General features: G+C 43.5%; 1 protein-coding gene across 1 annotated transcript in view; it reads left to right on the top strand.

Moving 5' to 3' along the window:
* Nucleotides 1-395: 395 nt before the first annotated feature.
* Nucleotides 396-26,064, top strand: part of SLC38A10 (solute carrier family 38 member 10) — an 84,270-nt gene continuing 58,601 nt past the window's right edge. The window contains exons 1-6 of the mRNA XM_056865055.1: nt 396-506; nt 7,019-7,136; nt 15,187-15,232; nt 18,633-18,726; nt 20,124-20,267; nt 22,765-22,889. Of these exons, the coding sequence (XP_056721033.1) occupies nt 402-506; nt 7,019-7,136; nt 15,187-15,232; nt 18,633-18,726; nt 20,124-20,267; nt 22,765-22,889 (632 nt within the window). The 5' untranslated portion in view covers nt 396-401. The remainder of the gene's footprint in view (nt 507-7,018; nt 7,137-15,186; nt 15,233-18,632; nt 18,727-20,123; nt 20,268-22,764; nt 22,890-26,064) is intronic.

Genomic DNA, 26,064 nt, shown 5'->3' with positions numbered 1-26,064 from the left:
CGATGTTGCTGTATCCCGGCTTCATTCAGGTTTCCATGGTCACGCCAGTCGCTCCCCTCTCCCCCCCCCCCGCCCGCCCGCACCCTGCAAGACCTCCGGGAAGGTCAGAGCGGTTCTCCGTCATTTTGCCGCTCTAGGCCACTCGCGCTCTGTGATTTCGCATCCCGGAAGCGCCGGCGGACCAGGGGAACTAGGAACTGTGTGCGACGTGTGCTGTTGGAGCCGGCCTGGAAGGGAGTTTGGTCTGGGGCTGACCCCCCCTCCCTCTCTCCCTCCCTCCCTCCCTCCGGGACCTCAGCCAGCTCCCCTCCCTGCGGTGCCCACCCCCGGTCCTCCTCCAACGGGGTTCCGTCCTTTCCCCCTAGTGTGCTGTCAGCCCTGCCCTGCCCCCCCCCCCGGGCATGGCTTCCACCTCGTCTTCAGGTTCCAACTGGGGCCTAATCATGAACATCGTGAACAGCATTGTGGGGGTCAGCGTGCTAACTATGCCCTTCTGCTTTCGACAGGTTAGTCTGGTTTTGCGCGGGCATTTCAAGGGCCCCCTCCTCCTCGAAGGTTGGCTGGCTCTAAATATTGTCGAAGGCTTTCACGGTCAGAGTTCATTGGTTCTCGTAGGTTATCCGGGCTGTGTGACCGTGGTCTTGGTATTTTCTTTCCTGACGTTTCGCCAGCAGCTGTGGCAGGCATCTTCAGAGGAGTAACACTGAAGGACAGTGTCTCTCCTTCACTGTCCTTCAGTGTTACTCCTCTGAAGATGCCTGCCACAGCTGCTGGCGAAACGTCAGGAAAGAAAATACCAAGACCATGGTTACACAGCCCGGATAACCTACAAGAACCAGTTGGCTGGCTCTGTTAAGCCTTGTACTGGGAGTTTAGGCCTGTCGTGTCCTTACACAAACCTCCTAACACTGGTTTGCTCTTTTATTGCCGGATAACGAATACGTGTGAGTGCCAGGCAGGACTTCGATAGAATAATTTGATAGGTTCAGCATTCCTCGACACATATCCAGGTTTGGAAAGCTGCGCCTTTTGTAAGTCTGTTTGGCTGTCGTTAGGGTGTCAGGTTCAGGAGTCCTGTCGGATAGTAAGGAGGGACTCCTACAGGTGTGCTGCTGTCGTACCAGGCAAAATGAATTCATTTTCACCAGGCTAGTAGCTTTGTTGACTGCTTAACAAAGAACTTGCTGCCTGTCTGGTTTTATCATTGCAGAGTACTTAGCCCTTTCTTACCATCTTCACTGTGTCATTTGACTTATGCTAATCTCTCTGACTTTTTATTGGTTATGCTTCCTTTATTTAGTTATATAGCATTAACACGTGCTTTGCATGCAGAAGGTCCCAGATTCCATTTCTGGTATCACCAGATAATATTTACAACACTGATAGGTTGCCTTTCTAGTAATTGAATCCAAAGCTTTTTTTAAAAAATCTGTATTCCCTAATATTGTGTCCCTCCATTTTCTTTTGCTTTGTTTTTAAGACAAGCCAGTTTCAGACCAGTTCAGGCTTAAACAAGTACCCTGCTACAAGCATTACTTATTATTGCTTTACAGAGCATGTTATATAAAATATAGCCTTAATTTTTATGGCACAATCCTGATTTTACCCTTAGTTTAGAGGTTTTTTGGTGATTTCTTTGACTTTGTGGTTTGATCTATTAGCCTTGGTTTTCTGTATTTATTGTTTTGTCTTAGAAGCTAGCCATATGGTTATATATGGTTCACTTAAAAGCATTTGTCTTACAGCAATGGAAAAGCATATTGTGCCAGAATAAACTTCTCTTGTCTGCTCCATAATCTGGACTTCTAATATTTCTATTTTTGCACACTTTCTAATCTTGGCTATCTGGATATTCACAGTAGAACCAGCATGATATAGTGTCATGAACTCCCTGGAGAAGGGCAGGTTAAAAATGTAATACATTGTTTGCTTGAGGTAGCCATTTGTTATAGTTTGTAGTTTAGATGTTGGACCATATGCTGCAGTCCAGTCACACCTGTATGACTTGTTCGATAGACATAAAAGCTGGCACAGGATTAGGGAACCTGCAAGAATTGTAGTGGAAAGTTTCCTGTACTGGAAAGCAGCAGGAAATACTATTTGCCCCCTCTCAGTCAATACTATCGTGTATTTATGTGAGAGATGTGAAAGCCCTTGTTTCTTACCTCTTTCCTCCACCCCTTCTTTGGATACTTAGGGGGTTCCAGATGGTAAAGCCTAGTAGAAGGTGGGCCATGGAAGCACTTGTGCAACTTATCATCTAGGGCTGCGTCATACTTTTAAGAAATTAGCAGATGTGAACCATGCATATATCATGCCACATCCTATAACTTGTGAGAGTGATCATTTGCTGCATTGATGTGATAAGGGCATTTTCAACCATTTTAACTTCCTATATTCTTTACAAAACTAAACATATAATGCTTTTTCATGGTGTGGAGTATGATTTGAGTACAGATGTGTGCTAATTTTGTCCTTAATGGTACCAAAATGCACTCTGTTTTATAACCTTGAGACGCTGACATCCCTGTGAAAGGTATGGGGCTGTAGTAAGCAGTTCTCCGTCCTCATAAGTTTTTATAACTTCTCACATAGTGCCAGTACAAATGTAAGTATTAATGTGACATTTGGGTTATGAAGGCACATTTGGTGTTTGCTGTTCAGTCTTTTGTGCATTTTATACTCAGGATCCAACCTATAATGCCATCTCTTTTATTAATAAGATGGATTCTCTTCACTGTAGCATGTTCTGTTGTTCCTAACTTCTTTTGCCAGCAGTGCAATGATCCATCATCAAGAGCTTGCAGCACATGAACAGCTACTGGTGGTTGGCCTTTGAAGCAGACCAACCTTAATGGTGTTTGTTTTCTTTTAACATTTTATCATTGGCTTGTCTTCTGTGGTGTACCATAGCACTTTTTTGTTTTTATTCATGTTCTCTGAACTTACAGCTTCACTTTTACCTCAAAATTATTTGATTTGTATGTGCGGTATTATAAATGGTCAGCGATGACAGTGGTAGGTAATCTGCATAGTATAGACAATGTTGGAAACTTTTGTCAGCTTTTCAAGCAATCTCTGCTGCTATGAGCAGCCAGCTAGAGAATTATAGTTTTCCTAATGAAAGCTGGGATTCTCTTAATTCTTGCAAGAACCCACAGGATTCAGAACACAGCAGTTGCTGCTGCAGTTGTCTACACTGGTCTGTTGCTGGCTTACTTGTAGATTCAAAATCTTTATAGATAAATTGTTTTAACCAGGGTGGGTTTGATTTAAATCAAATCGATTTAAATCACTAGTCAGTAAGAATAGATTTAGTCATGGTTTTCTACATAAACAGCACTTCTCATGATGTTGTTTCATTTGGGCCACCAGGCAGTGTTTGGATTTTGCATGCCTGCCTGCCTTACCCATAGGTAGAGGAACTTCATAAAATATTCCCAAACTGGGTCTCTTTTATGACCTGCTGCCATTATAGGTTTTCTCCTCCAGAGAGAGAATAATATGATAAACCTCAGTCTACATACACAAAGATCCCAAGATTTGTAAAGTATCTGGGACCATTGTAATCTACGGGACCGCCTCTCCTGGCACGTTAATCTACTACCAATTTACTGGTGATCCCCGGCCCAAGGTGTATCCGGCTGGCCTTGACCAGGGCCAGGGCTTTTTCGGCCCTGGCCCCTGCCTGGTGAAATAGCCTCCCTAGCGAGATCAGGGCCCTGCAGGATCTTCAGGAATTCTGCAGGGCCTGTAAGATGGAGGTATTCCGCTGGGTTTATGGTTGAGGCCAGTGATGGTTCTCACAAATACTAGCTGACCTAATCCTTTTTTCTCCCCCACTGCAGAGCGTCACCCCCGCTTATACCATCCTGGGGGTGGTAAGATTCATCTACTGGCTTCAGATGGCTATTTTTTGGATTTTAGCGCCATCGGAGGGGGGGCATTATTGCCCTATTTATTAGATTGATCTGGGCAATTTTAAATTGTATTTTAAATTGTATTTTAAAATGTTTTATCGTTTTATTATATTTTGGATCATGTAAGCTGAGCTTGACCTTTGGGTTGGGGGGGAATGCAATAAACAAATAAATAAATAAATAAATGGTTTCACTTTCATTTTTACTGCTTGTCCCTCCCTCCTCACACTTAGTGCCTAGTGCAGATCTATTCCACTCCAAACAATCTTCTATTCACAGAACGTTTTGAAACATAGCACTTAAGAGGTAAGGGGTTGATTCTGTGTACATAGATTTGCAATAGGATTAAAGTCTTTATCTCTGTATGTTTATTTTATACAATTTTTGCTGTGAAGAAGAGGCATGTTATCTCTGCAGACACAAAATCAAGTTTTGAGAACTGCAAAACCAAGCATCTGTGATAATATCTTCTAGATAGAAAAATTGCCCAAAATAATCTTACAGAAACTTTTGGAAGAGCATGACATTGTGAATGGATTAATGGAATTCATTTACAAAAAAATTAAACATCGCATGAATATATAACCTCATGCTACATAATTAAAAACTAATCCTTATTTCATGATGAATAACCTTTGGACTATAAGTATTGTAACTAGAAAACTATCTTTAGATAGTTTTTTCCTTTAAAAGCATTTTATTTAAAATAATTCGATTTAAATTTTTAAAAGTGCTATTTTTAAAAAATCATTGATTTTTATCCACCCTGGTTTTAACCATATTTTATCTGAAGTTATGTAGACTGTAATACATTGAGAAAAGCAGAAGATATGCAACATGATTGCTTGCATATTTATTTTTAAGAAAGTCCCCTTGAGTTCAATAGGACTTACTCCTCAGAAAGCGTATATTATTTTAGAATGCACTTTTTGTTGTGATCAGAGTCTAAACTTATTGAAGAAGAAGAAGAGTTGGTTGTTGTACCCCGATTTTCTCTATCATTAAGGAGTCTCAACCCAGCTTACAATTACCTTTCCTTCCTCTCCCTACAACAGACGTCTTGTGAGGTAGGTGAGGCTGAGAAAGTTCAGAGAGAACTGTGACTAGCCCAAGGTCACCCAGCCGTCTTCATATGGAGGAGTGTGGAATCAAACCCGCTTCTCCAGATTAGAGTCCACCGCTCTTAACCACTACACCATGCTGACTATTTTCTAAGCTGCAGTGCTCACTGATAGATAGCCTAGTGTGACTTTAAAAGTACATGAAACTGGCAAATTATTTCATCCAATTAAAGTTGTTGAATCAGGAGGTTCCAGCCAATAAAGATGCTGAGCTGTTAGTTAGTTAGTTCCATCTTTTTCCCAACAGATGGCATTAGCATGTAGCAAAGCAAAACACTTGAGTCACTTAAGTAGTTCCACTAACAGATGGCACCGTGATTCAGTTATATTTTTCACATGTAGGTAGGTCTGCGCATCAGAGTATACTTGCTGGAATATTTGACTGTAGTCAAATAATAAACATATTCTTTGATCAGACAATATCAACTGACAAATCATTTGAATGGATTGCCAACTTGAGTGCTTGTTTGCTTGACATTTTCATTCTCAGTTAGTATCTCCTGTTTGTGTGAATATGGAATATGTTTTGCAGTGTCTCAAGGCATGAATTAGCCTGGGAGTGTGTTTCCTGGCAATGGATTTTTATCATTTTCTCCAGCTTGCATCGGGTGTTTGCATTGTCTGTTGGACAGAGGAAGATGGAGACTCCTTGGGTAAAAGTTATCTGAATTCTTCAGGAAGTGATCAGTCCTTAAGACTGATCCGCTTTCTGGAGTTAGGGCTGCTGCTAGTAATTAAGTCTTCTTGGTTGTAAAAAAATGCTTAATACCAACGATATGTGGTTATGCGCATGAACATCTGGTCACAGATGCTTTCCCATGCATGGCAGTGCTTGCTAACAGATGCTGCTAATAGATTCTGTGGTGCTCAGTTGCATGAATGCCCTGACAGAAGACAGTACTGGCACCGTTAATACTACTGTCCAGCAAGGCTGTTTGTAGCCTTTGTATCAGCAAATCCTGTGAGATAAGAGCTTACCTATCTTGTTTCAGCTCCTTGCACCAAACTCTGCAAATGGTCATGGCTGTCTTCATTTTGTGTGAAAAAGTATCCTGTGACAGTTTTGTCGAAAAAGCCTTTGGAGAGCTGTGGAGCCTTTGTTAGTTGTTCCAGCCCCGCAGCTGCCAGTTGATGTCAATAAGCCTTCCCTTGAGGAAGAAGTCCTTTACAGCTATTTGGATTTTAAGGCTCCTTGGAGCAGGCCATTGGTTTGTTGTGAACTCAGTTGCCAAGAGCTCCAAAGCTACAACTCTTTTGACTAAAACCGAACAAATAGCAGCTGTGATTAAAATTTAGCACCACTTGTTCCTGCCTAGAGTCAAACATTGTTTTCATAAATGATCAGCCATTCATGTCCTCTCCCCCTCCTTCCTTCAAACTCCTTCCGCTTCCTTTACAAATATGTCCAGAGAGTGAGCCAGCACAATGCTTTCAGGACAGGTAGCTAACTGGGTAATTTATGTTTGTGCTCTAAGTGGATAGAACAGCCAGTAACACTTTGCAGAGGAGTTCACTCCTGGATCGACAGCATGCTAACTTGTTTAACTTGAATCCGGTAGGAGCTAGAGACGGATCACTGTTCTGGAATATGCCCAAAAAATGTCATAACAGCAGGGCATGAAGGCTTGTTCCTTTCCATAAATTGCACTGGCTTCCTTTTCCAGGCAAGGAGGTACTAAGCCGTTTAGTAAACAGGTGGCTGCTCTATGTCTCTGCTATAAACTCTCTGTGTGTGTGTGTGTGACTGTGAATAAAATTGAACTCGTACGTCACATTTTGGCTGACTGCTGTTCAGAGGCAGGGGATGTCCCTTAACAGGCTAGTATGTGGCTGCAAATGTCCCAGGCAGCCTCTAGGTGATGTGGGACAGCAATAAGAATGCATGAAATAAGAACTGTACCTGGGGGGAGGGGCGGCGGCAGATTGTTTATTATTTATCCAGCTCTCGTATTCCCCCTCCCCTTCTCTCTTTTCTAGTGTGGCATCTTTTTGGGAGCCCTGCTGCTTATTTTCTGTTCCTGGATGACTCATCAATCCTGTATGTTCCTAGTGAAATCAGCCAATCAAAGCAAACGCAGGACCTATCCTGGGCTAGGTGAGAGTGGTCAACTGGGGGTGGTGGAGGAGGGTAGTTTTGTGCCTTGCTTTTAGTTCAATTGTATGAATTTACAGTTCTCATACTGGTGTGGCTGAATTACTCCCATTATTCTAGAGAGAGATATCTGTTTTCCCCTCAGTCTGCTTGTTCCTCTCCTCCTTCATGTAACAGCAGTCCCGTAGCACAAAGATTTAACTCTTTGAAGAAGGCTTGGAACTGCTTTGACTGACCGGGCCAGGAAGAAGAGAATGGTCCAAACATAAGCTCTTAGAGAGCTGGCATAGCGGGTGTCTGCTATAAATTATTGGTCTTTGCCCAAACCCCACTCATTTCCCCCGCCCTGCATGCTGCCGAGGACATTGGGTTCTGCCAGTAGAGATCCTGGCATGGAGTGTGGGTTCCTTGGATCGTGTGCTTGCGGCGGCGCAAGGGGGGGGGAGTTTAGTGGAAACAGTGTACAAGGTTTTAAGCGGCCAAGAAAACTGAAACATCTGCAAGATTCATGTGTGGGTTTTTGGCAGAGCCCAGCATCCCTCTTCCTCATAGTTTGTCTGCTGTGCCTTGGCGCCAGGATCGCCATCTATTTTTGACCTCTCCTCTGATTCCCAAGGATTTGGGTGGGGGAAGAGATGCATGGACAGGGCTGAAGAGTGGAGCCTTCCCGATCGGTATGCTCTTCCTCTGGGTAGAAAACAAGTCATGAGCTGGGTGGAATAGCCCCTCTCGGGTGTTCCTCTGAAACGGCTGCTTCTTGAGCAGGAGCAGCTCTGCTGTATATGTTTTCAGTTTGCTTGTTGCAAGAGGTGGGGTTTGTCCCTTGGGGTGGCAGAGGTGAAAGATTCTCATGGCAGGACGTGCTGTTTTCTGCCCTCCCAGAACCGTAACCCCATCTTATGTTTCCTGAGTTGCCTCTTGGGGAGTCAGAGTGGGGAATTGGTTGGTCTCGCTGCCTGCAAAGGATTTAAAGAAATGTGCAGTCTCCTTAGTGGCTGCTGACAGATGGATACCCTCAGTTCCTCTGTTGCCTGAGGCTCCCTCATTTAGCTGCACAGTACAGCTACTGCAAAATATGTCTGTTGGCAACAAAAAAAAAATCATAGAAAACTCCCGTGGTCCTGAAGGTTAAACCTTTACAATAAAAAAGAAAGAAAAAAAGAAATGCCTATAACTGGTCTCCTTCCCCCCCCCTCTTCCTGCAAGGGGGGGGGGAGAGCCAAACGTGGCTCTTTCTGCCCACCACCAGATGCCCGCAGTCCTTGATTTCCCTTTCTGTGTTACAATAAGCCTTTGTACACTCCTTCTCCTTTGCCTGAATACATAGAGTCCCATTCACCTTGGAGTGTCTCCCAGTAAGAAGAGGTCCCCTTCACTTTCCAAAACTAAGCAGCTTAGATACACACAAGGGCCAATAAAGGCTTCCAAACTATCTGGCTTACAAACATTGGTGCGGAAAGAAATGGTTTCCCTTTCTGCCTGCCTTTGCCCTGGGAGAGATGCCATCAGACTGGGTAAGGAAAGTGCCTGGGAAAGGCATCCTCACCCCCAATGAAGGCAGTGCTGCTTCAGTCATCCTAATGCATCAAGGTTCAGCAGCCTAGACACAGCGGCCTTTGTCACTCATTTTCTTCTACACCGGTCCAGCTGCAAGAGATCCTGGCAAAACTGAAGCTGATTCTGTGGGAGGCATTGGCGGCTTTGAAGGGTGCAGGAAAGTTTTACAAATTAACTTAATCCAAGCGGTGTCTTCCGGAAGAACATTCAAAGCTGCAAGAGCCAAAGGGGCAACAAAACAATAGAAATAAACACCTCTAAATATAAAGGGGGAGAGGAAGAACACTTGATGTGTGTCAAGTTCAGCAATTCAATAGCGCTTCTCTCTGAGAAAATAAGCGCCATCTTTAAAATATTTATACACACTCTATTGCTGTAAGTTTTCTTGGGCTTTGATCTGATGATTCAAAACAAACTAATTAACCATTGAACTCAAGAGTTTCCTTTGCATTTTTTAACCAGAGGTAATCCCAGTGTATTCTTGCTTGCCTTGCTTGTGAGTTCATGTTCTTATATGTTAGTGAACAGTACTCTTGAACAGCTGTTCCTGTGATGGACCTATAGTGCTATTCATCCTTATTAACATGAAACCATTTGCAGAGGAATATATGTACCATGAGAGCCTTCCCTGTATACTAGGTGTTCATTTAACACTACCATTTATTTGCCAGGTTCAAGGACAGACTCATTTATTGGGTGCAGCAATTGTTCTTTAGTTACAACTTTTCTAGAGGTTTACCAAAATTTGTGCCTACCTCCAAGAAGTCAATTTATTTTTTGTGTAAACTTGGGAAATTGGGGGAAATTCTTTATATTTTTATCTGTTTTAAAACATTCATCACATTTGTAAAGGTAATGGGATAAGCTTACTGTTCTGAAACATATAAGGGATGTTTTGTCTATAAGAAGAAAAAGAGAGCTGGTTTTTATACCTGGGTTTTCTCTAGCTTTCAAAGCAGCTTACAATTGCCTTCCCTTCCCCTCCCCACAACAGACACCTTTTGAGGTAGGTGAGGTAAGAGTTCAGAGAAAACTGTGACTAGCCCAAGGTCGCCCAGCAGGCTTCATGTGGAGGAGTGGGGAAACCAGCCTGGTTCACCAGATTAGAGTCTGCTGCTCATATGGAGGAGAGGGGAATTAAACCCAGTTCTCCAGATTAGAGTCCACTGCTTTTAAACACTACACCACGCTGGTTGTCAAGAATTTGTGAAATATATACATTTATAGCTTGCCTGAAATATAAACGGTTGTTCATTCAATACTGTGTTTCCCCCCTGTATTGTGAAGTACCAATAAAGAAATCCGAATATGGATACATGTTGTTACTTGCCTGATGCCTTTCAGATAAGTGAATACAAATTTAAATACATGAAGCCAAATGATCGCTCCATCAGTTGTCTGTACTAGTTGCTTGTCCACCAAAACATTGCATAAGAAATTGGATTATTTAGAAGCAGTGATTGCAGAGGTATTTGAAAGAGACTGGGGGTTACCACACTTGCATTCCCAGCAATGTATTAAGAGTTTGAAAACGTTTTAAATACTGTTCGCACTTTCTATGTATTCCCACCGATGTATTAAGAGTTTGAAAACGTTATAAAAATACTGTTCACACTTTGTTTGGCCCCTTTAGCTATGAAGATGTTTTCCAACCATTTATAAGCCGTAGTATCCAAAAAACCCTTTAAAGCGATGTTTTTTATAACATTTTCAAACTCTTAATACATCTCTGGGAATACAAAGTGCGGTAACCCCTACTATTTGGTAATGCAAGAAAGACAACTGTGAATGTAGTCCTTTTCTGTAGACGATAATGAGTGAATACTTTATTGTAGTTTTGGACAAGATATTGGCCGAAAGCCATCAGCATCCTGTAGACAAGATGAAATATTGGCTTGGGACCCCTTCTGATATTATTTATAACACTGACTGATACAGTCTTACAAGTCATACCCACTTGAAGGCATTAGTACATGTGTCATGAGACCTGGAGTACATATTTCCTTCTCCAAAGAAAGGCTTGTGCATAGCAAAATGCTCAGGCACTCGGGGGTTCTTTTGTGAGAATGATTTTGTGTTCTGATTTCATTTTCATGCGTGTTCAAACATGTATGGGACCTGTCAAAATGCACCGATGTTTTTAGAAAGGAATATTGAAGACAGCCTACGACGCCCTATCCTTCACAAACAGCAGAAGAGGAGGTGTACCGGCGTCTTGACTTCACCCCCTTCAGATTGTTCACAAGACTGACTCTTCGTTCATGCGTTAAAAATCTATGCTGGCCAAGGAGATGGGTCTAGCCTAGCCTCCCTATGCTAGCTTTCTTTGTGCTGGGATTTTCTTTTTATAGAGGAGCATTCCATCATGTAATTCCCCAACTTATTTTCTAGCTGCCGTCTGAAGTGATGCAGCCCATACAGGCAGGTTTACTTCCTCATCTGCTCTTGATGAGAACTGGCCAAAGATTTGTTTGTTGTTAACCAGTTGATACATCATAGAAAGATGGAGTGTCATCCACTTGGATCCTGACTATAACAAGCTTATGAAGTTAGATTAATACTTTAGGTTAGGCAGCCTTCCCTTTTCAGCTCCCTGAGGAGGTCCATGTCCTGCGGGATCCATTAGGGTTCCAAAGGGCATGCAAGCCTGCCTTGTTTTGTGCAGCATTTAATTAACCAAGAGAATGCATGAGCTGTCTGTCTGTCCAGATTTGTTCCAGAGCTGATGACCAGTGGAATGGTAATTAGAATCTGTTTTACTGTATATATTTGTATTTATAGGTTTTATTATCTATTTAAGTTTTAATGCTAAGTTTTGTATGCTGTGAACAGACCAGAGTTCTCTGTTGAGGAGAGGGTGCAGGTTATAAATTGAATGAATAAATAAATAAATAAATACAAAGGTATTCACTTAATTACTATGTAGTCCTAAATAGGGTTGCCGATGTCCGCGGGGGGGGGGGGGGGGCTGGAGTACTCCCACAATTACAACTGATCTCTAGATGACAGATATCAATTTCCCTGGAGAAAATGGCAGCTCTGGAGGGTGGCCTGTATGGCATCACATCCCTTATCCTCTCCAGGCTCCATCTCCAAATCTCCAGGAATTTCCTAACACAAAGTTGGCAACCTGAGTTGTAAACAGAGTTACATACTTCTAAGCCCACTGACTTCAGTGGGGTCAGAAAGGTGCAACTCAACTTAGAACTGCACTGTGTTAATTTAGGATCCTGATGATTTGCCTCAGTTTAAGTAGTCTGAGATATCTTCCTGTTCATTTTACAATCACCTAACACTAATACTTCATATCCTACGTCCGTACCATAGTTGTATCAGGAACAAATGCCTGCCCTGAAACAATTCAATATTGTTCTTTAAAAAAAACATGGGTGAGCTCATCTGATTTAGTAGATTAAATGTTGGTCTTGAATATGGAGGACCTGAGTCTAAACCTCAGCTTTGCAACAGGCTTATTAAATGGCCTTTGGCAAGTCACTATCTCAGAGGCCTCATTTGTAAGGTGAGGGTAATTATCTTTTTCTACCAGGTCGTTGTGAGGATGAATGTAGCGAGGACTGTAAAGAACTTTATATACCAAAGAACCTCTTTAAATGGTTACTAACAATAACCTAGGAGCCCCGTGGCGCAGAGTATTAAGCTTCAGTACTGCAGTCAAAAGCTCTGCTCATGACCTGAGTTCGATCCCAACGGAAGTCGGTTTCAGGTAGCCGGCTCAAGGTTGACTCAGCCTTCCATCCTTCCAAGGTCGGTGAAATGAGTACCCAGCTTGCTGGGGGTAAAGGGAAGATGACTGGGGAAGGCACTGGCAAACCACCCCTCAAACAAAGTCTGCCTTGGAAACGTCGGGATGTGACGTCACCCCATGGGTCAGGAATGACCCGGTGCCTGCACAGGGGACCTTTACCTTTTATAACAATAACCTATCACCTAAGGGGTTATCTTACTTTCATGCAGAGTTTTCTTTTTGCTCCCAGGCCGTATCTTAAATGGAGCACTCATTAGTTAGGAACCACCTAAGTGGAATAACGCAAAATTCTATGGAATTGTTCTTTTTGATGTCACTTTTCCTTCTATATGGACATGGAGTTCAGTGTCTGACAAGATCCTTCTGTTTACACAGCAACCACTTTTCACTGAATCATTTTCTACTTTTACCCCCTAGTCTGGGTTTGTTTTCTGTGGGATGTCTCTTTGCATGCCATTTTCTTTCCCTGCTGTTACATAGTCAGTTGTCTTCTGACATTAATGAGATGCCAAATTAAAAATCTGAAAGGCTGATGATCCAGGGTAGGCACAAATGAATGAGCTTTGTTTATTAGCTTGCATGTATAGTGTGCCTTATCGACAATGCTCTTTTTTTCATACTGCAGTCTCACCAATGGGGTACTGAGAGATCTAGCCCATATGTACAACTAATTGTTGAACATTTAGCAGTATAATACTGGAGGAGATACTTCCATAAAAAAGGGTGTACAAGAAACTAGAAATCCTGTTTCATGGCGATAGCCCCTTCATTCTTCTTGAAGTACATCCTCTGATGTGATACTGGTCACACTTCTTATATGAGTAATTGTTTACATATATCAGCTACCTCAGAGACATGTGACTTGGCTCAAAAATGTGAACTGGCTCAAATGTGAATTTACTCGGAAACGTCTGCTGAATTAATGGCTAGACTTGGGATTTGGACCCAATGCTTCTAGCTTCTTTAAGGCTCATCCATACTGATCATCTGGGTAGAAGATGAACTTGTGGCCCACCTGTATAGAATTTCAGGAGAACAATCAGGTATGCTTCCTTTTCAGGATCCCGTTGTTCCATGCCCTTTCCACTGTCCTCATTTCTTTATATTCATTTCTTTATATTAAACTTCCAAGTTAGCAGAAGAGACCGTAATCCTACAAGTTACCAGTACTTTCTGGGTCTTACAATCACCTTCTTCAAAGTAGACTCCCAGTTTTGAATTGGGTTCATAACCTCAGCCAAAACAATCCCATTTGGGGGTTTCTTCTGAAGCATTGAACCCATGTTGAGCCAACCAATGAGTATGCTCAGCATGGTATCGTCTCTTTTGTTACAAGTAACTTTCAGCCCAATCCTATTCATTTTTATTTGGGAATGTTCCATTGTCAGAGTGAATTTATAAAGGAAATTTAAGGGGAGGCATCAGCATGGTGTAGTGGTTAAGAACGGTGGTTTGGAGGAGTGGACTCTGATCTGGAGAACCGGGTTTGATTCCCCACTTCTCCACATGAGTGGCGGAGGCTAATCTGGTGAACTGGATTTGTTTCCCCACTCCTACACATGAAGCCAGCTGGGTAACTTTGGGCCAGTCACACTATCTCAGCCCCACCTACCTCACAGGGTGTCTGTTGTGGGGAGGGGAAGGGAAGGTGATTGTAAGCCGGTTTGATTCTCCCTTAAGTGGTAGAGAAAGTCAGCATGTAAAAACCCCACTCTTCTTCTTCTTTTAACCCACTGAGGGATCCTAGACTATGAAGGATGGCTTTATTTCTTAGGTCTTGATGGAAAGCTGGATTATGTATCTGGTTTTTAAAAAACCAACCTTGGCTCTTGCTTTGGGAAAGGACATGCCCTTTCCACTGTCCTCTCTTTTAGCTACATTCCTTCACTAGGGTGACTGATCCCTTTTTAACACTTGGATTCCACCAAGAGAATATGAACATTGTGTAAACAGAGGGTTGAAAGCCAGTTGGCCTCTATAAACATTTCACATGAATGTGGCATTAGTAACAGGCCCAGTTAAAAAAGGTTCTCTCTCAGAAGAGAAGGTGGTAATTTTCCTCTTATCCCCATGTTAAAATGCCTTTTGAAAATACAAGCTGAGCTTTCCAGAGAAGCGGTGATTTCAGGGATGCTGATTGCTTTGTGCTGCAAGCGGTGACCAGTGTATGAAATGAAAGAGAAATCTCTTGGTCAGATCCCTTTGGTGTGGCTTGTGAATCATGGATATGCTCAGGGTGGCTGAACATTCTGGGCACCATCTCAATCCTCCCATCAGTAACGCAGAGTGGTTCAGCATTATGGGGAAGGAAGGAATAAAATGGGAACTTGATTGAAATTTTGCACTGAAGTAACTTTTTGCCACACAGTCTCTTATGCTTGCATATTTTCTTTTCTGCACTGACTTTCTTCTAATTGTTACCATGTGTTACTCCTACTTAGCGCTGCTGGCCTTTTGGTGGTGGTGGTGGGGAACCTGCTTTGAATCTTTTGCCCAAATTTGTTTTTATGTGGCTTCTGATTTGTGAATGGTATGTCAAGAGGGGAAAAATAAAGCAGGGTTTGGCAGCAGGGGGAGAGAAAACCAACTCTGAAATACAAAACTGGCAGAGTCCTGCCTTCTGAATTGCCTCTGGTGACTGTTGTTCATTTTTTACGTTCCATACTTTGAACATATGTTTGAATAATTGTGGTGATGTGCACATGTCTCCCCTCCCTTTCTTCTTGCTAGCCTTCCATGCCTATGGAAAAGCTGGGAAGATGCTGGTGGAAACCAGGTAAACTCTTATTTTCCTTGAGAAATAGTCTTTTAAATTATTTGCTTGCAGTTTTAAATATAAGTTGTTCAGATATGAAGCCTTAAGATGTGGTCTGTCTACATTTATCTCTAGCCTTTGTGTTTCTGTCTAATCACAGCTGCTGTCTTGGGGAACCTTGTCATACTACCCATCTTGTACCAATCTGTAGGGTTAGCATGATGTCACTCTGGTCCCTGTGCTGCACATTTATAGGTACTGGCCCCTTCTTGAAAAGCTCTTCCCAGTGCCCTAAACTCTCCTGCTATGGGTGCTCAATTGGTCTGAAGACCTGTATGGCTGTACTGATTATTTAAGCATAAAAACTGGTAGTGCCAATTTAAAGTTTTGGACAGAATGCTGCAAAACATCTGAAGGCAAAAGACATTTGGAGTCATTAATAATTCCTCTGCCTGAACCTCCTGGGTTTGCAAGTGACCATTCCAGCAGTATCAGTTATATCCACACACAACTACCGTATTTCCCCATATTATTGTGGCAGGAGTCTATGCAGTTAGCAGTGGCCTTTAATATTCCACTTCCAACTTTCCTCCCAAAAGGAGTCCAGATGGCTGTGACAAATGGCTCCATGCAGTCACAAGTTGGAGGTGTTGGGGGTCCACTTGGTGCATTTGGGACATTGGGTTTAATTCCTCCCCTGGCACATGCTCCATTGCAAAACCTTAAGCAAGCCACATATGGCCCGGTGTTTCCCACAGGCGAGAACTGTTCCGCATTCTTGCTTCAGTCTGTGGAGAGAGTTGTGCATAATTCAGTAGCTGCTTTTTATCCTGTCCGTGACTGTTTCCTTCTCCATGGAGCAAGGATGACACTGGACAACACAAGAAAATTGCATGACGTCTTTGGGATAGAGGCTTGATGCTCTTGATGTTGTTTGAAGGCCTGTGCTTCCTGTAAATGTAACATTTCTTCTGTGTAAAGAGAAATGTTACTGGAGCTTACTTTGGTGCGCCCAGTGCTTGAATTGTGAGACATAAACTTCTGGATCCTCTTCCCCTGCACCTGTGGATGTGTAGCTGTGTGTCCCTAACACAATATCAAGAGGGCCCCCCCCATCCAAGCTAACGCAAGCTGTAATTTGAGCATCAGTAGCATCATAGTGTTGCTCTTTCTGACTGAGTTTCTCAAACTGTGATCCTTGGCAAGCTGGCCAGTCCTGCGATCCTGGCTCTCTTCCTTATTCCCAGCTGCTAAACTGCTTTGAGTGAGATGACTAAAAATATTCTCAATGCTTCCTTGCCATTAGTTTTCCATGTAAGCAATTGCTATAATTGCAGCTGGGATGTTATATGATCGGAAATGGGAGGGGAAGTGGTCTATGCCGCCATGAAAGGGAAGGGCATTCGTGTTCCCAGGGCGATCTCTTAATTAAAATGTGTCTCACCTTCCAATGGGGGGCAAGTTAGGTTTCCTTGTTTTCCCCCCCTTCACTGTGATGGAATACCCTTGGGTAAAGTGAGAATCACTTATTAGTTGTACCCCCTTCCCTACAAAATGTATAAGTGAATAATAGCCTCTTTTAAAGCACACTCCCAAAGTAGAGCTTCCATCTTTGGCTCTGGGAGAGCAGTTAAATTAACATGCATGCACTTGATGGCATTAAACTGTCCTTGCTGTATGGTGCTTCGTGTCCCTTTTATTAGAGCCTCATAAAGCGAATGCCCCCCGTGGCCCTTTCTCTAGTCTCATACTTATGGCTGTTTGAAACTATTTAATAAAACAATTTCATGACATGAAAGCAATTGTACAACTGATATATAATCTTTTTTTTAATCCAAAGTCTTTTAAACATATTTGCTCAGAAAACGTCCCGAGGAAGCACTTTTGAATAAATTTCAGGGGGAAACATCACATTATTGGTTGAAGAGTTAAAGAACTATTGTCCTTTCCAGTTTTGATAGACAGATTCTTCATTCTCCTTGGTGTGGCCAAACGTTGCATACAGATTAAACTGTTTTGGCTTCACCTGCCATGTAAGGCTAATTCAGAGCATTCGTTTCTAGGCGTATAAAAGCTGAGGGAGGAAAAGCAGCAATAGATAGTATGTCCTGCTGTGTGAACTAGTTTCTGTGACTGTATGTGGTCTCTCCAGAGTTCTGCAGGATAATATGGAATGTTGGGACCATTCAGTATACGCAGGTGAGCTTGTTCATATCATACTGATGGCTAGCAGTAATTTGATACATACAAAATTACAATGCCATAGACTCTGCTGCAGACTGCTAGCAGTGATACATTTGATTCTCAACACCTGATATACATAGTCAGTGCTGCTCCTGAAAGTGCCCTATTGGCAAGGTGGTTAGAAATTTTCAGGGAAGATGTCTAGGGCAGGGGTCGGCAAACTCATTAGTCAAAAGAGCCAAATATCAACAGTACAACGATTGAGATTTCTTTTGAGAGCCACATTTCTTAAACTTAAACTATATAGGTAGGTACACTGTTTATTAACTTAATAAACTTTAAAGTTTTAAGTCTTAATTAAACTATAGGTACACTGAATAAAACTTGATATCATACTTAATAGTGATCTTATTTATTGATAAAAATTAAATTGTAAGTCCTTGCCATTTCCCCCTCCCCGTCCGGAGTCCTCGTCTGGAGGCCTGGTCTACCGCCATAAAAGCCTATTGGTAGACCTGGCCTCCGGCTGAGTCCCATTGGGAGGCCAGGTGTACCCATTGGCTTTCTTGGCAGTAGACCTGGCCTCCGGAGGCCCATAGAAGCCAATTGGTAGACCTGGCCTCTGAAGGGGGACTTTTTCCCCTCCTCGGAGTCCAGGTCTACCACCAAGAAAGCCAGTGGGTAGACATGGCCTCCCAATGGGACTCAGCCGGAGGCCAGGTCTACCAAAGGAAGCCCGCCCCACCCAACAGCTGATAGGCAGGCGGGGGGGCAGGAACCGCCGAGCCGCCCGCCCAGCAATCACGTGGCTAGAGGGGAGGGGAAGCTTTAGCCTCCCAACCATTGAGGGCAAGGGAAAGGGGGACCTGGCCATTCTCCACAGCGGGGGGGGGGGGGAGAGAGACAGCACGCCCGCTCGCCTGCTCTCTTGCGCTCTCTCAGGCGCGCTGGCTCCGCAGCCCGGCTGCCGGCGCGAGCAGGCGCAAGAGCAGGGGCTCCGAACCAAGTTTGGAGAGCCTCACTCAACGGGCCAAAGAGCCACATGCGGCTCAGGAGCCGCAGTTTGCAGACCCCTGGTCTAGGGCATCCAAAATAGAAGATGCCTCTGTTCAACATGTTGCAGAGTTCAAATCCCATCTGAATGCAGCAGTTATCACATAACTGGCAAGTAATAAGGGCTGCATTCCAAGGGAACTCTTTGCTCTGGAATGACCTCCCCATTTGTGTACTTTTGCAGTATGATTGGACTGATGCTAGGAACCTGCATTGCTTTCTACGTTGTTATTGGTGACTTGGGATCAAACTTCTTTGCCCGGTTATTTGGAGTTGAGGTAAGCTTGCTTCTGTTGACTTTATCAGCATCAGAACATTCCAAATACTTTCCCTTTCCTGTTGTTGTTTTGCATACAAGACATGTTACAGTTCTGAAAGTATCTTTCACCAGTTTGCCATTTAGCAGCAAGCGCTGAAGTCATGGAACACTTTGCCCTGGGATAGGCTGACCCAAGGCGAATAAATAACCTCCTACTGTATATATGTCCATCTTCACGCCCAAGGGTCAGTTTCAAGTGTATGCTTCCTATGTGGGTCCCTTTGCTTAGCACTGAGTCTCTTGTCTTTCTGCCATCTGTTTACTTAGCAATCATACCTCTGTACACTCCATCATGCCTCATTCAACCCCCAAATACAGTAGCATGTCAACCTTCTTATGATGTTTATAATATGTTTACCATGATGGTGACATAAGGCAGGATAAGATAGAACTCAGCCTGTCGTTCTCCTTTGGTCAGTGGAGAACTGAAAGCCAGAGATGTTAAAGTTGTGTTGTTGAGGTCTCTGGGGGAAGTCTTTGATAGAACTAGAGAACTGAGCAGTGCTTTGCAGCTGTAGTGTAAGCCTTTGCATCTATCAGTTTGTTTGTTAATCTCAAAACTCCAAAAAGGGATACACAGCTAGATGGTGAATAACACAGCAAACCAGGTCAAGAAAGTGCAATGCTGATACCCTATCTGCTGTTTGTCTGTTCAGTGCAGGAATAGCTTAATTCCCAGTGGAGAAATGGACCAGAGAACAATCCGTAGGGGCAGGGGCAGGCCAGAAAAGCTAAATGGACAGCTAGAGTTTTGGCATGGTTTTTATCTGCTCCAGCCTGATGTAGTTAAGCTCTGATTAAGGAGCTGAGAAGTTAAAAAGATGTGTCTTAACCAAAGCCAAATTAGGTATTAAATATTTCTAGGCATTTCCAAGTCTTCTGCTATAATAAATACCGGGGAAAAGCTGCTGGTTAATTTTCTGGGTCAGAATTTCCAAGGCTTCCATCTCTTCCTTCATTTTCCTTTCTGCAGCAAGGTTAGTTTTATTTGCTGGAAGTGCATAAAAGATATTTAAATAGGTTCCATTCGGGTTACCATTTAAAAGAGCCAACCAGCTTTTGCTTTAAAAATGGGATTTGTAAGAGCTTCGCAGAGCAACAGTGGCACCCAGTGACTATGTGGGCTAATCACAGAAGGGCCTGCGGAGAGCAACTTTGTTTACCCTAAACCTTTCTTTTCATTTGCTTTCATAGAAAGGCAAGATGACCCTTTAAACTCTCAGTGCCCTTTTATGGCGGGTGGTGGGCAATCAGTCTTGTTCTGGTATGTCTAGTTCGCTGTTTCCCTCCACATCCCCTTAGGCATTTTCCAGGGTGGGCTCAGAGTAACAGTTTCTCCTGGCATTCAATTTTCAGGTGAATGGCGTCTTCCGGGTAGTCCTGCTGATTATTGTCTCCCTCTGCATTGTGCTTCCACTGAGCCTCCAGAGAAACATGATGGCTTCCATACAGTCCTTCAGTGCCATGGCTCTGATCTTTTACACCGTGTTTATGTTTGTGGTCAGTATTAATGACTGGAAGGCTTTCGCTTCTTCAGTGGTTAGTAGTTAATTCATCTAAGGAAAACCTCAATGCAAATTCAGTTCTATGGTGTCCAAGATTTTCCTTGTTGGTGGGCTCTCCAAGGACACTTAAATGGATGCCAGGTCTGCCGGTTGGCAGCAGCTCGTAGGCTCGGGGTTTCGCTTTCAAAAGACTGTATTTAATGTTACTGGCACTGCATGGTAGAAGACAACCACTACCAGTAAATGGGAGGCTGCTTACTCTCCTAAGTGGCCACAGATGCTAGAATGTGTCTCCAGTATGAGACTTAATACTACATATTCTTTTAGGGAGATGGTGCCACATCCCCAGCTTTCAACAATTCAGTGTATTTATACACCACAGTGTACTGTGGGCTCTTGGGCCACCCAGATTGTCACAAGACTTCCTTGATTGCTTCCCCCATGTTCCTTCCCAGAGCATTTAATCAAATGCTTCATTCGGGCCTTGATCTGTCAAGGCCTGCCAGTTCTCCCTGAAACCCAGAGCCAGTTATCAAATTCTCCAGAAACTTGGGCTCTGTCTAATCTCACCTCTGAGGTGAGATTAGGCAGAGCCTTTAGCTTGTCTTTCCCGCCACTTGCCTTATAAATGTCTCCATCCAGTAGATAAAAAATGCAGCGATCTAGAAGCTGCAGGTAACATAGCACTGGCCCCTGTTGCAGAATGGACTGGGCCAGGTGGGCGCCCTGTGCCAAAGCTGGAGAGAAGCATGCAAACAGGTATAAATATTCATGATCTCTTCTGTTTTGTCCATGCACAAAGTGCTTTTCAAAGTTTTATGAACAAAAACTAGGCAGATCCTTGCCTTCAAAGAGCCAACATCTTTTAAAAAGGAAAACAATAGAGAGTGGAGAGGTCAAGATAAGAGCAAGTGCAATTACTTACACTTTATTTCTTTACAGTTAGATACTGTACAAGGATTAGAAAAAATAAAAGAAAAAACCCTGTGGAGTAACAAGGCTTGTCAGGCCCTGGGGAAAGGCACATTCTTTTTTTAAAAAATTCAATCCATACTTAATTGTGCACCCAATCTCCCCCCATCCTCCTGAGATTTAAGAAAAAACCTATTATATTTTGTTTACATTAATACGAATGTTGCCCCGTGTTTTTCTGACTCATCCAGAGTCCGAGAAGAGACACTTTTCCTACATGCCTCCGTACTAGCAAATGCTTCTTCATACTAACAAAATCCTTTTTTTTCCCCATCTCGCTCAGTGGATAGTATAGAAATGCTTTTTTAATTATTCCTGACTCCTGGCACTACTTAAATATCAATTATGCATTTAATTTATGAAAAAGTTGCTTGTGAATTTTCAAAGGTAACAGGTAGGCTTCAGAAGCAAAAGGAGGATGGTGCTGCTGCGAAGCAGTCCATGGTAGTCTTGCAGTGCTGCTGGTGGTTTTTTTTTGAGGGGGGTGTCATTGAGGACAGGAAGAAGACGAAGAGTTGGTTTTTATATGCTGACTTTCTCTACCTTTTAAGGAGAATCAAACCGCATTACAGTCTCCTTCCCTTTCTCTCCCCGCAACAGATAACCCTGTGAGGTGGGTAGGGCTGAGAGAGTTCAGAGAGAGCTGTGACTAGCCCAAGGTCACCCAGCAGGCTTCATGTGGAGGAGTGGGGAAACCAACCCGGTTCACCAGATTAGAGTCCGCCGCTCCTAACCTCTACACCAAACTGAAGGTGGACACCTGACCGTGTTACTGCTCCAGTCAGGAAGAGAATGACAGTGATAAACCTAGTACAACAGCCGTGCCATTGGGGTGGATCCTCAGGGGCATCAAGGCCAAGGCCACCCGCTTAGTCCTGTTAGTTATGTCAAAAGCCTTGCGAAGAGCAGTGGGTTTTGAGAAAGGTTATGGAGGAAGAGAAAGACGGTGCCCCCATACTCGTTCAGGGATGGAGCTGCACACATAAGAGGCAGATTAGGGTTGGGCTGTTTAGAGAGCAAGAGCTTTTTTAAGGCAGCTGAGTTTGAGGAGCAGAGGTCATGGAGAAGTATAGCATGGGTAAGGGGCTCAAATGGAGTGGAGTGAGACTGGAGAGGTTTGAAAGTAAGGACAAAAAGTTTGTGCTGGGTTTGGATAAGTATAGAACGTCAGTGAAGAGATCTCGGTGACATGCAAAACATCCACAGCAGCAAACTCAGCGGATAGAAGGTATCATCCTATCACATCCCTCCTGTTTGTGAATTGCTGCAATATGTGTAGACCCCATGGGCACTTGCTCTTCCATTCCCCTCGTGTGGGGAGGAAGTCTTAGGAGATATGGCACAGTGCAGTCCCATTGAACCAGTTCTGAGACTCTTAGTTTCCCTAATGGAATTGCTGCCCCCTTGATCATTTTCACAGCAGCAGTAAAGTTGTTGTAACCTCGCTTGCCAGACTATGGTTTTGTTTGGCGTCTCTGTTGTCTAGCTTGTAACCTCTCTTTTCTTTTCCTTGGCTGCAGATCGTGCTCAGTTCTTTCAGACATGGCCTGTTTGGCGGGCAGTGGCTGCAGCGGGTCAGTTACGCACGCTGGGAGGGCATTTTTCGCTGCATTCCTATCTTTGGCATGTCTTTTGCCTGTCAGTCGTAAGTACCAGCAACTCTATCTACTTAGAGATTGTGGGGTGGAATGAGTTTTTGTTTAAGGGCAAAGGGTCAGGGTGGCCTGTGTGGGATAGATACCATCTGGTCCCTTCGTCTTTATTTTAATCAAAATATTTTACAGCCCACTGAGGTACAGCATCTGACTGGGTTGTGACCCTTTTGTTACCTAGCTGGGAGAGGGAGTTATATTTCACTCTGGAGTCATTGTACTTAAGAAGCGTCTTGTTCGTAGGAGGCAAACACATCCCTAGTGTAATTTTCCATTGGCTTTAATGTCTGTCGCTAAGGATGGTATTGACCCCAGTTCTTGAGAGGTAACAAGAACTTAAACAGACATAATTACACCACAGTAGACCTGCCAACAAGGATTTACGTGCGCATCTTCATTAAGCATAGCAACATTTTTAGCTGAGAATATTTAAGTAAAAGGAAATAGCATTTGGGCCAACTTCACACTGATGATTACAAGGTTCCACTTCTCTTGGGTTATGGGCAGGGCTCTTCATATTATGTGTATGCATTGCGCAAAGAAAAGCTTTCTTGTCTTTTTTTTTCTTTTCCCAAAACAAGTTTTTAAACCTCTGGGTTTTATGGTGGCAACTTGAGTCACTGACAGCAGAAGGTACCAGGACCTCAATAGTCACAGTAGTTAGTGGAATTTCTGTGCCATAAGGCTAGCCATCTATTCTTCCCTGGGGAACCTGTTCTCTTTTCCTCTTGCTTGTACCCCTTTGCCTGTCCTTTTATGGCTTTCTTTCCTTCTGCCATCCTGTTCTTTATATATCTCAACCCCATCCCATTCCAAATCTGTCAGTAAAAATCAATCACGAGAAGAAGTGTTACACATTGGCACAATTTATTTTGGAAGGCTTTATGTGCTGGTGCGGGAAGATTATTACAAAATGCACATGTTGTTTAGGTGCGGGGTTTATAATTGTGGCAGAAAGCGGATGCCCTGAGCAGTCCCACTTTCCATCCTGATAGCATCGGTTTCATTGGCCTATGATGTATGGCTGGTCTGAAAAGGGCCCTGGCTGAAAATACAGCCATGTGTCCAGTGGTGGACAGTTGTTTGGTGTTAGTTTGGCACAGACGGACTCTTCTTGTCTCCCACTTATCGTGTCTCTCAGCTAGACTGTGCCCTGCTCAATTTTAAGTGTCTCTGTTATAATTGGTCACAGAAGGGTTGATTTTCTCTTTTATAGCTGTACCTAGTTACCACAGCAGGCTTTTCTAAAATCCAAAATTGTCCTTTTTTCTTGTGGTCGCCATCCAGTAACCAACCTTCATTTGTTGGGAGTGGGAAACACAGGAAAATTATATGTTCGGGGTTAGTATATTCACATATCTGTCTAAATATAGATTGCTACGCCATCAGTGTGGCAAGCTGAACCCAAAAGCTCAAACCTATAATTTTTCTCCAAGAGCAAGAATAATACACACTTCTCGGCCCTTGTGACATCATGTGTGGACGAATCCTGGAGTGGACATGCTGTGACCCCTCAGTTGCCTTAGAAAAAATTATGACAAATGTAAGACCTGAATTCCTTCCCTCTACAGGTGAAAAAAGTACTGTGCTTTGGAATGCCATGTGCTGTGTCTGACCCTGAATATAAAAGTTCGCTTTGCTTTTGGAGTTGGTGCTTTCTCATGTTGAGGCTTATCGCTTTTGCCAGATTCAAAGAGAAACACCTTTGCTCTCCAGCACACCATATGGTCTAAGAAACCACATGGAGCTAGAAGCCAGGAAGCCTAGGAGTTGATTATTAGCTCTGCTACAGCCTTCCTGGGTGACCTTTGGATCATCTCCCCTTCTCAGATGTTCATCTGTTGTGTGGAAGAGGATGATATAACCTTTGAGGAGAATGTGTTTTGAAGTGTCACAGGAGAATCTTGTGTGAGCCTGCTGACCTGGCACTATGGCTGATTGCTGCGACATCATTGGCATTACTGGTGCAATAAAAATCACACCAGGTGGCATTGTGGCTGTTGGCCGTTTTTAAGGTCCTATTGACCATGCTTCTCTTTCTTTGGCTTCTGCAACATGAGGGATGCAGCCCTGTTTACAGCCGAGTGGCTGTCCTATGTTATATGAAATAAGTTGCTTCCCTAACTGTAACAGAATGCCTTAGCCCTGAGAGCTCTCTGTTTTGCAGGATTTGGTCCCTTCTCTGGATGGTATTTCCTGCTGTCAATAATGAACCTAAGAATAACACTGCAGAGGCACCCTTTCTGTTCTCTGTACACAAGGGATAGGTTTTTATGATGGAGATGAAAATCTGTTAATAAAAGAAATAGCTCTCTCTTCATCAACATGAAGCTGCCGTTTTTTCTCTATCAAGCACTGAGGCTGCTTGTTTGTGCTCTTTCTCTCCTTGTGCTCATCTTGGGAATAGAGAGATAAATGTAAAGGGCATTTGGTCTAAATATCTTTCTTCAGTCTACCCTGAGGAGCTGCATTTATGTGATTGCAAGTGAAGTGAAGAAGCCTCAGCCTGTAGCATACAAAACGTTTGTCAGACAAAGGCTTCCGAACCCTGCACGGCTCAATCTTGTCTTGGCCTTTAGCGTGGGCATTTCACCTTAAAAATAATACCTGTGCACATTGAGGAATGCTGCTTGGCGTGTGAGTATTGGAATCGTGACTTGCAGGCCTTGTGTGTGTGTGTGTGTGAGAGAGAGAGAGAGAGCTTTGTACAGCTATGGATGGAAAGTCAAGATGTCTCAGGGTTTGTATACACAGAGCAGAGGTGCTAAGTGATACGATCCGCTGACTCCTGATCCCCCTCTCTTTAGGATATAAGAATTGCCTTGCTGTATCAAACCAGAAGTCCATGTAGCCTGGCATGTAGTGAGGGCTGATATTCTTTTTGCAAAGAGCAATCAGCCAGATGTCCTTGGAAAGCTCACAGAGAAGTACATGGTAGCGATAGCAACCTCCCCTCCCCCTTTTCAGGCAGATGTGTACTGCTTCTGAACATGGAAGTTTCATTCTTACCCTTTGCTACATGGATAATGTGTGTGTAAAGTGCCGTCAAGTCGCAGCCGACTTATGGCGACCCCTTTTGGGGGTTTTCATGGCAAGAGACTAACAGAGGTGGTTTGCCAGGCCCTTCCTCTGCACAGCAACCCTGGACTTCCTTGGTGGTCTCCCATC

The sequence above is a fragment of the Euleptes europaea genome, chromosome 1 (genome assembly GCF_029931775.1).
Source record: "Euleptes europaea isolate rEulEur1 chromosome 1, rEulEur1.hap1, whole genome shotgun sequence".
Classification (NCBI taxonomy): Eukaryota; Metazoa; Chordata; class Lepidosauria; order Squamata; family Sphaerodactylidae; genus Euleptes; species Euleptes europaea.
Note: the sequence above shows the minus strand (reverse complement) of the source record. Positions and strands in the feature narration are given on the sequence as shown.